This window comes from Coturnix japonica, chromosome 13 (genome assembly GCF_001577835.2).
Source record: "Coturnix japonica isolate 7356 chromosome 13, Coturnix japonica 2.1, whole genome shotgun sequence".
NCBI lineage: Eukaryota > Metazoa > Chordata > Aves > Galliformes > Phasianidae > Coturnix > Coturnix japonica.
This window is the reverse complement of record NC_029528.1, coordinates 2,251,683-2,262,543: the sequence shown is the minus strand read 5'-3', so window position 1 is coordinate 2,262,543 and position 10,861 is coordinate 2,251,683. Positions and strand designations below refer to the sequence as shown.

Below are 10,861 nucleotides of genomic sequence, written 5' to 3'. Positions count from 1 at the left end.
TGCCTGTTATTGGTGGAGCAGAGCTGAGGTCTTTCAAGCCTGCTATCAAAGCCTGGGCTTTGATAATCCTGTGTAACACTTGTATTAAAAAAAATACTCATCTTTTAACATCGTGTTATCTCCATAATCTCTAAATCACAACCATCACTAACAAAGAACATTTCTGTCTATAAAAGTGGAGTGGAAACTGGTTAGTTTTGGGTTTTTGGGTTTTTTTGGGGGTGGGTGGGGGCTGAGGGGTGGGAAGAGGGCACAGATAAGAGAAAATTTTTAGCTGAACAGCCAAGAGGAATAGCTACAAACATAGTCCAAGGTCTGGATTAATGCAGTGCTGTGCCCAGGGGGCTGCTCTCTGCTGCTAACGCCATGTTCAGTGTCAGAGCTCCCTTCCCCCTATGGCTGCGCATCTGCTCAGCTGGCTTCTGCCCACAGCCCAGTGATGCTGCAAGAATGTAGGTCAGAGCTCTTCTGGATCTGATAAGCGTTAAATTAAGCTTATGTTGATCTTAGTTGCTCCAATCATTTCATATATTTGCTATAGCATTAAGCTTCCCTCTTCTTCTGAATTCTCAGTGGTAAAAGGTCCTTAATTGTAATTTATCTGTGACTGATACCTCGTACAATTACCTTTACTACTCAAGATGGTAATGCTTAGGTTTAGGGTTATTTGCATTGGAGTGATTAGCTGTGCACATAACAAGAGATTGGTCTCTTTTTGTTTAACTTGTTCTTTGCTTTGCAGCTTTGGTGAAGGATGAACCTTCTGTGCTGCTCACACTGACTGACTGGCAGGACTTTGGCTATCACCAGCAGTGGCTTTAGTCATGACAATGACAGCAGAAAGCATTCAGAACAGCTTTGAGAGATTCCCCACACGGTATGTAGGGCACAGTGGGAGGCGCCTTCACGTGATTCCAGCCAATCTGTGACAGCTGTCTGCCACTTCTTACAGCTCCGTGGTTTTGTTGCTTTAACTTTCCCAGACTTCTAATTCAACAACTGTTCAGGCACAGAACTTTGCCTTCTGCCTGTTTCTAGGTTTTATTAATATGCCATTTGTGGAAAGCAAACCTTTGATTTGCAGGCTGAGGGGATTTGTGCTCACTGATCAGAAACCTTCATCGTGGGCAGCATCAGGACAAGGCATTTTGGACTTGCAGATGTTTTCTGTAGGCAGCTTTATGTCACCACCTGATCCTCTAAGTCAAGGAGTATTATACAAAGAAAATAAAGGCAGTGCTGTTTCTTATCATGCGGTGAAAGCCATTCTTTACAGGGAAGCCGTGAGATGAAGGGATTTCAGAGGAAAGAGGTAAATATGTTGAGGCACATCTGGGGTATGTATGTGTGCAAATGCCCTGTATTATATATATATGCAAATCTGTATTATACACACAGGATAATGAAGTCCTAACAAAGTGCAGACAACAATGACCTGGTTCCTACCAGCAGGATCCCTGAGGAGCACGTCAGTGGTGCTGTGCTGTGCTGTGTGTGAGCAGCACCTGCCACCTCCAGCTGTGCACTCACCTGCTGTGAGGGGCTCCGTGGAGATGAGCGTCCCAGGCACAGGAGCTGAGACTGGAAGATGATTTGAGCAGGATTAACTCCTTTCTACATCAGTTTCTGAGGCTTTAATGTGTTGGTTGGTCACTTTCAAGCAGTAATTAACGAGCTGCTGGGAAACGCGGCTCTTAGGACAGACACCACCTCCAGCAGTGCTGTGGAGTCCTCAGAAACACATTTAGGGCACAAAATACTTAATCCCTGAGGAGAAGGGAAGCGCTGACCCCAGCTGTATGTGCTCTGCAGGCGCTGCTATCGCCTATCGCGGTGTGGAGACGCGCTGCTTTGCTAAAATCAACAACAGCGATTCTCAGCGAAATAACTGTGATAACTCTGTGCTGTGTGTGGGTAAATAACCGCTCAGAATCCCGCACTCGCCGTCCTGACGTTGCACACAGACACCGGCCCATCGCACCCCGCAGCCCCGCTCTCATTCCCCGCCGTGTGGTGGCGCCGCAGCCGTTGCTCCCCGCTCCGCTCCCCGCGCACTGTGCGCTGTGCCGTGCGGCCGCGTCACTGCCGCCATAGAACCGAGCGCTTCCATCGGGCCGCCCCGCCGCGCTGCCGCCCCGCGTCCATCCTCCCTTATCCCAGCGGTTACGGTAAGGAGCTTGTAGCACCACAGTCGCTCTCGGAGCGGTTTGACACAGAGAAGCGGAGCGCTCCGTTCAGGCGCTCTGCGGGCAGCCCGGCGGTTGCGAGGCAGCGAGAGGCGGGTCCTTTTCCCCTCCCCCCATAAAGCCGCCGCAGTCCAGCCCCGAGCGCTGCCGTTACCGGGTCTCGCCAGCAGCCGGACGCCGCCTGCACCTCACGGTGAGGCCGCTGCGGGCGGGAGGCGGTGAGACCGAGCGGGAAGCGGCTCCTGAGGCGGCCCCCGTTGGGCTGAGCTGTGGGACTGGGCCGCGGGGCCAAGGGCCGGGCTGGGGGCGGGCGGCCGTGAGGCTGCGGGCGCCTGAGGAGGGGATCGGGGCGGGGAGCGGCACCGGGCCCGGATCCTTCAGTGCTGCGGGGCCGAGCGGGGCGGCTGCGGGGGAAGCAGCTGTAAACGAGGCGGGGCTCCGCCCCGAGCTCCTGCCCGCTCACCTGGCGGGCCAAGGCCCGGGGTAGGACCGAGGGGTGCCCAGGGGCCGCTGTATGTGGGCCGGGCCGCGGAGCGAACACTCCTCCCCCCCCCAGCTGTGTTTATTCGGGGCTGTTTAGTCACAGTGGTGCTGTTCCCTGCGGCCTGTCAGTGTGCAGAGCTGTATTGCAGCAAAAATGGACTAAAATATAACAAGCGGCGATATCTGTATACACAACACACTGCTTTATCTCTGATGATGTCTAAGCTGATTTGATTGCGGCTGATTAAGGCTCGTACCGAGCAGGTACAGGCCGTGGTACAGCAGGTGTGGGTGATGCAGCTATTCCTGCCGTGCTGGCTCAGGCAGCATCCCCGGCTGTGCTGAGCGGCGTTATGTAATGCCAGGCACAGGCAGGGGGTTGGGAGCTGCCGGATGGAGCTGGGGCTGTGCTGAGTGCCTGCAGCCCAGTGCTGCAACAACACATGTGTTAAATGCAAAATGTATGTCTCGATATTCCTTCCCCCCCCCTTCCCGTTCTGAACGTGTTTAAGCTACAATGTGGGATTGTGCTTTAATTCTCACTTGGTCTTTGTGGGTGTTTATATACATGTGTATATCCTCGGAACGGCCATGACCGTGTCCTTCTAAAACTCCAATCCTAATTAGAAGCAGCACTGTCATATAGGGTTACATTGCTGTGTGAACATTAACTAGCTGCTTGCTCTGCCAAATGGAAATTAAAGCAATGAGGACTTGGGGCTGCTGTGAGCTGCTTAATAACATACTCTGGCTGGCCTTCATTGACCTCGATTTGTTGCAGCGCTGTCAGGCTCAGCCATACTGAGGAGCTATAGAAAGCACTTGAAAAAGGGTAATGTATGTCTGCTGCAAGTGGTGCAGCTGATTCACTCTTGGTATTTGAGGTACTGCTGCAAGGAGTCAGCACACTTAGGTGGTGAACTTGGCTGGGGAAGAATGTCTGGAAAGGGATGGAAGTGAATCTGAAATTCATTGTTTCTGGGGTTTTGCTCTAAACCAACTCGCAGGCTGCATTGATAGTTATGTGCTGTAGGTATTTTCCAGCTGTTGTCTCGTGGAAGAATCTGGGTGTTGCACTGGTCTGCTGCAGAGCAATGCTTTGAATGGTAAAGGAGTGCATCCCACGGCTGTTAGAACTGATTAATGCATTTTTGCAGCCAGGTTTGTTGTGTCTTTCGGGTCCCTTCATTTCAGTGTCTCTGCAGACCTAAAGCTCAGCTTCAGACACAGACTGTCACCTGGTAGCTGCTGTATGGAGTATGTTTCTTCTGGCTCTGAGTTAAGAGTATGAGAAGAAGTTGTTCCAGAAATGCTATTTAGTAGTGGAATTTTCAAAGTGCTGTTTGCACCGTCGGCCTTATCAGTGTTTGAAAAAAACTTAGTAAAAAATACTGAGTCATCTTACTCTTTCCTAATGGTAACGAGGTGCTGATGTAACTTCCTACTCTCTGTGAGCAGTGTTACGTGCTGATAGGGTTCCTGTAGTGCTGTGTTGCTTTCTCAGGCTCCTCAGAATGCAAAGCTCTTTCTGAAGGAAGGTTTGGTCCTGGGTAGTTTGCTGTGTTTGATTCTATATGGGGCAGGGGGGAGTTGGCTGCAGCACATCTGGAGGTTCCTCCTGCCTTCTGTTTTGCTGTTCTGCTCCAGGCGTTATCATTTGGAAGCTGCTTTGGGGATTTGCCCTGGGTTGAAATGAGCAGTGGTTGAGTTGGAAGACGGGCAGTGTTCTGGAATTGTTGTTGAAGGGTTGTTTCAAGAGACAGATGGCTTTGGTGTTGTGCTGCACGTGAAAACAAATGAGTGCATTAGTAAAGAGTGCTTTTGTTTGTTTTGCTTTCAACTTAAGGGAAAAAATAGGAAAAAACCTTCTGTTTTAAATGGTTGGTAGGTGTATTTGTATCAGTCCTTCTTAAACATGAGGATTAATGAACTTAACACTGTTGATTCAAGCAGCAAATTGAAGTGTGTTGTAAGTGACGCAGGGCTGTTGAGAAGCAGTGTAAATAGTGAAGGCAGCCTGCGTCTCTGAATCAGCTCAACTTGTAAAGTCTGATGAATGTTGTGTGAAAATAACTGTCCTTCTCTTACAGATGCCTTCAATTAAGCTGCAAAGTTCAGATGGAGAGATTTTCGAAGTTGATGTTGAAATTGCAAAGCAGTCTGTGACCATAAAGACTATGCTGGAAGGTAAGAATGCAGCTGAGGCAGCAGTGCATGCAGCAGTGCTCCTGGGCAGGGTTTGTGACAAGGGGGACAAGCTGCTACCAAGCTGCAAAGGGCTGATTGCTGTCTCATGTCACAGCAGCTGGAGCAATTGCTGTGCAGCTTGAACGTGGTTTGGGGTAAATGTTTTCTCTCAAACCCTGAACTGCAGTCCTCTTCTTAAAGCAGTTCCCAACAGGCTGGCAGGGTATAAATCCCCCACTGCTTTGCCTGCAGCTTGCTTCAGTTCTGTCAGAGTTAGGTGAAGTTTTAATAGACGCTTCTGGTTTATATTGTATGTGGAGCTTTCCTTTTAATTGTGCAAATGGTTGTTGCTCTGTAACTGTCTTTTCTTAAATTGAGAAGGAGGACATCAACTGAAGCAGTGAATGGAGGGTCGAAGGGAGATGTGTATTGTGGATTTACACAGTAAATTATTTGGTAAATAGTTGGTTCTGATCTCTTGCTGACATGAATTTGAAACAAAGGAACTCGTGGTGGGGGAGGGGAGCTGCCAGATGGCTGAGATACAGAGCAAACTGTGTCTAATCTGTCTGCTGCAAATCCTCATTGGTTACTGCTTTCTTTCCAGTTTTTGGGCATATTCACAAGTTAATTTAGAAAATACCTTCTTGTAGATGTGGTTAAAATGAAGTCCTTGGCTGTGTATCTTTGGTTGTGACTCCTCCTACGTAAGAACAATAACAGAAATAGAGTTGAAATACACCAACCATTGGACCACTTTAGTTTTGATAATAAGATGCTTTCAAACATTGTGAGCAACATGAGCAGGAGACACAGCAATCAGTGGGAATACAGTGGGGTTGTAGTTCCTCTCCATCTGCTCACACACAGGCTGTTCACTGGCAGCGTTCAGTGACACACACAGGTATTGATGGAAGTTGCCTGTGCTGAAGGTATTGTAAGCTGGGCACCATCAGCTGGCCTCAGTAATCTGACCGAGATCCAGTCTGCTGACCAGCACAGAGGAAAGATGTTCTGCTGTATGCATGTTTAAGCACCATCAGTTAATACACGCTGCTTTGTCTGTTTGATGTGAATGAAGGGGAGGAGCTAAAAAGTGAGGTTGCATCAGGCGTCATGAAACCACCAAGGCAGCATTGATTTTCTGATAACAGATGAAAGTCCAGTTTTGGAGGGCTGGGGATGAGCTGAGCAGAGCTGACTGATGATGGGGTGTTTCTCAAGTTACTTCCCTGTGCCAGCAGCTTTGGATAGACCCCTTGGGGATGTCTTACACCATGATCTGTTAGTATGTTCCAAGCATGCATTTGGAGCTCCCAGTAATTGGTAACATATGCAGTACCCTGTAATGACAGCATTTTGGTTTCAGAATCTATGAAATCAGATATTGTAAACAAAAAATAATATTGATATCCTGCTAATGACAGTAGTTAACTTGCCTAAATACAACAGCTTCAGTATTTACTGCTCCTGTGCAAGACAAAATATTGTCTGTACTCACCGCATTAGGTCTAAATTCTTTTCTATTAAAAGAATGGGAGATCTGATTTGGAACAGTTTGGCTTAACCTGTGGATTGAAAATGGCAAACATTCATAATGTCTTAAACATTTTGTATTCCCAGAACCCGAAACTATCACGTTCTGCTGTGATAAGTAACTGACTTAATAGACTGCTCATGCTCAAAGAATGTCAGCAGCTCTTTGGAGGCAGCATTATTCAGCTGTTTAGCTTACAGTTAGTGGAACCCACAGTTTCTGCCTTAGCTCAGATCATTTGCTATTTGTTCAGCCTTGGTATTGTTGGAATAGTGGAGAATTAATAAAGCAGCCCAGTCTGGAGAACAAAGCTTGAGGCTGCTGATTGCCGAGTCATCTTTCTGTTTGTAGACTTGGGGATGGACGATGAAGGCGATGATGACCCTGTTCCTCTTCCAAACGTCAATGCAGCTATTTTAAAAAAGGTAAGGTACTGAGAAGTGGTTGTGTTGTGTCTCAGTAATGAGATATGAAATTAATGCTGGAGTTAAATATTGCTATTAAAAATACTTCCTATTTGCTACAAGTATAGCACCATCGTGAGGTGCACGAGCAGCTTATCTGAGAACTGGGAGGAGTCACAGCTCGTGGCTGAAGACTTACAGCAGTGACCTTCTGGAATGGCAGCTGGAGGCTGGGCAGGGTTCCTAAGGCGTGAGGCTGCTGCTGGACATTGTGCTCCCAAGCATCTCATGGTTTAAAGCACTGATTGTGGCTGGGTTTTGTCAGCTGAGGTGCCTCTTCATGAGCGCAAAATGTAAGGAGAAAGGTTAAAGGGCAGGCAGTGGTTTGATGTGTCAGTGAGCATTTTGTACATATGCTCTGCCTGTGTAGCAGTTAACACCAAGTATGAACAGTGTCTTTTAGGTGTTTTAAGCTTATAAATAGTCTGATATAAGTAGTCTGATAGCTTATAAATAGTTTGATTATTGTTGGGACAAATAAGAAAGTGAAAAATGTTGCTGCATCTAGAGATTTTTTTTTTACTCTGAAATAGAGAACTTTGGGCCAAAATAAAAGCTGCTCTGTGTTGGGGTAAGCACGGGGCTAGAAATTATTTCCTAGAGAAAGTGTATGTTAATAGCTTCAGACTTTGGAGATCCTTTGTGGTGGCAGAATGGAGCAGCATTCTACTCAAAGCACGCACTTTTAATTGTCTTATTGATGAGATGGGCTTTTGTTTATTAAAAAAGCCCCAAAGCAGTAAAGCAGTTCTACCTTGGAAACCTGAACTTCGCAGTGTGGTGACCGTGTCCTGTTGGTAGCTATTAAGTACTTCTCTATACCCTTCCCCTGCGTTGTATCCTGCTTACTAAGAGTAATTCTTCAAACAGTTCCAGCTCCTCAAAATGAGGTTTATGTTACTTCTGTGTGTGTCAGCACAGGATTCATTGTTAACGTGGGGCTGCTAGGGGCTCCTTTTTAGAATCCTGAGTATTTCATTGACTGGCTGCTGTCTCAGCTGAGCTTTGGGATGACTACTGGGTTACAGGTCTGGGGATTGGCTCTTCTAAGAGGCAAATATAAGATGATGAAACATGAACATGTGATTCTAATATCAATCCAGATTGAGAAGTACAGTGCTCCTAAAATAAAGTTATGTGAGAGTTGGGGCCTAATGAGAAAGTCACCTGGGTAAAAGTTTGTTATCAAAACTGTAATTAGGTGATTCAGTGGTGCACCCATCACAAAGATGATCCACCTCCTCCCGAGGATGATGAGAACAAGGAGAAAAGAACGGATGACATCCCTGTGTGGGATCAAGAATTTCTGAAAGTAGACCAAGGAACATTGTTTGAACTCATCCTGGTAAGTATTTGTGGAAGCACGAAGGCTGTGCCTGCACAGTGACCTCTGTTTGTGTGCTTTAAAAATAAGGCTCAATGCTTCTTATTCTAGTAACTTCTTAATGCAGAGAATATGGGGAGGGCAGCAGTTCCAACAGTGGCTGCTGGCTGAAACTGGTGAGTGGTGGATGCTCGTTAACATAAAGCTAGGCACTAATTTATGCCTGCTTATCTATCAGTTCCCATACTTGTCCGTAGTTGTGTCCCTACAGCCGTCTGTTTCTCTTTCATGGCTGTTGGGTCTGTGACAGCTTGTTACTTGTGGTGGTGTTTTAGAGCTCTGCAGAAATGGGGATTTAAAAAAAGCTGGATTAGTTTCTGATGTGATTCTTCAACCCGGCAGCTCCTGTCTGAGCTGGATGACAGCACTGAGGTGTCCAAGGTCTCAGCTGTGCAAGGTTCCAAATCCTTGTGTAAAAGGAGATGGGGCTTTCGTGGTGGAAACAGCCCCTGTTTGACAAGGAAACTGTAGACAGTTAATTCAGGGTTCCAGCTGGAAGCTTTGCAGTGATTTGGCTCTTTGTGGTTATAGCATCTGCAGTGCTGGGAGCAGAACTTCAGTTGTACATCTGCAGAGGCAGGAAGTTGATCTGGAAGCTTTAAATTTGGAAACTGTTTTACAGGCTGCAAATTACTTGGACATCAAAGGTTTGCTTGATGTCACATGCAAGACAGTTGCCAACATGATCAAGGGGAAAACTCCAGAAGAAATTCGCAAGACATTCAATATTAAGAATGACTTCACTGAAGAGGAAGAAGCACAGGTACTTGATTTGGACTTTATTAAATTAATAATTTAGCTGTTTTTCAGCTGCATTAACGTGTGATGCTTCATAATTTCATAATGTTATGCCTTTCTACAGTAAGTAAACACCAAATGCTTATGGGAGTTTACGTTTCGCTTGAGCTTCTGAAGCTCTGCAGCACATCACAGCTGCTTTGTTCTTCCAGGTACGTAAGGAGAACCAGTGGTGTGAAGAGAAGTGAAGCGCCGTGCCTGATACTCGAACACTGTAAGGATTGTTCCAAATACTAGTTGCACTGCTCTGTTCATAATTGTTAATATTAGACAAACGCAGCAGCAAATGAAGTTACGTTAGCAGGATATTGTTCCCTTTGCATGTGTAGTGGGTTTTTTTTTTTTGAGTATAAATTTCAATCTGCGTTTTTATTAGTGTGATGGGGTGTCTTTTTACTTTACTCTGCAATGAATAAAACTGAACCAAGTGTGGATTCTGTATGGGAAGTAGCACTTCAGGTTGTCATCTTCATTATACTTTTTTTTAACTGTTCCAAGTCCAGTTACGATCTTAAGCGTTGACTCCACCGTTGTAAATAAAACCACCTTCGCTTTCTTCCTCAGGAAGAACAAACAGTGATTTACAGGGTATTGATGGCTTCAGAAAGGAACATTAAACGTGTCTCGGGGAGCTACGTAAAGCTTAGGAAAATTGTTGGTTTTCTTACAAAAGCTTTTTGGAAAATTGGTGTTACTTAAAGCTGTACAATTTTAAAGAAAAAGAAAAGATCTGCCCTCTTCCTTGTCCCGTTGGTCCTGTCTGATAGGCCAGTGAGTAGTGCAAGATGTTATCTAGGTCATCAAGTGAGCTTCTGACAGCAATCTTGGCATGAATCTTGGCATGCTTCTGCTGTGTCTTGAAGTCCTGCCTCCAGCTGGTAGAGATGGGATGTGCGTTGCTTTCTGCACAGGACAGGTGTGTTTTTATCCTTTTTCTTGCTGAAAGTGGAATCCAGGTTTGACCAAAAATAACTGACATTACCAAAGTTCAGATTACTGACCTGTGCATGCCATTAGTGGCTGGTTTTTAGGCAATTTTAAACTACCCTTGTGATGTAGCTCTTGAAAACCTGGTTTTCGTGTATCCATGGGAGATCTTTTTGCCTATGTATGTGATACTTCCGCTTGTAGAGACTTCTTATTGCATACAAAGCTAATGCAATATTGAGCTTGACTTCTTTGGACAAAGCCACTTGCAGTTAGTTAAACAGTAACTGGTTTCCTGATCTTTATTTTAATTTTTTTACAGTTCCCTTATAGGGAGTAGGGGGGTGGTGGTTTTGTGGTAGATCTGAGGTGTGCTCTTAGCTTGTATTGCATTCCATTCTCTGTATAAATCTTAGAGTAGAATGAACCTTAATAAACATACTTATCTCACTTTAAATATCAGTGTTTCACTTCTGAATTAATAAAGGGCTTTTCATCTTGTATTTACAGACGGTTCTAAATGTTTGAAACTAAACCTGTCACTTATGAGTGTGTGAGAAACAGTAACAGAACTGAGGGAGTGGTGAACTGAAATGAAATTGTTCTGTTTTAAATGATGAGAATGCAAACTGCTGGTCAGCGCCAGCCAGTGGCTCCTCATGTTGAATCTGAACCTAAATCCAGATGGGTTTTTTTTTGATGGCTTATCAGCTTTGAGGTAATCTTGCTTTGATGTAACCATTAATGAAAGCATTCATAACTTGCTGTAAAGCAGTGCTCAGATCCGTGCTTTGGAGGCAGCTGCTGGTCACATATGCTAATTCATAAGGCTGCTGGGCCCGGCTTTGTGCTGCTATAGCATTGTCAGTGGGCATAAAATGCTCCAGTGTTAAAC

General features: G+C 45.6%; 1 protein-coding gene across 2 annotated transcripts; it reads left to right on the top strand.

Annotated features, from left to right (window-relative positions):
* Nucleotides 1–2,052: 2,052 nt before the first annotated feature.
* SKP1 (S-phase kinase associated protein 1) lies at nt 2,053–10,423 on the top strand. Of its 2 annotated transcripts, none has more exons than XM_015875860.2 (6): nt 2,053–2,168; nt 4,760–4,856; nt 6,745–6,818; nt 8,059–8,202; nt 8,864–9,004; nt 9,192–10,423. In XM_015875860.2, the coding sequence occupies exons 2-6, from the start codon at nt 4,760–4,762 to the stop codon at nt 9,225–9,227; spliced, it is 492 nt and encodes a 163-aa protein (XP_015731346.1). In that variant the 5' UTR covers nt 2,053–2,168; the 3' UTR covers nt 9,228–10,423. The 2 variants fall into 2 exon arrangements, with proteins under 2 accessions (XP_015731346.1, XP_015731345.1); XM_015875859.1 differs by having other exon boundaries at nt 2,123–2,379.
* The last annotated feature ends 438 nt before the right edge of the window (nt 10,424–10,861 follow it).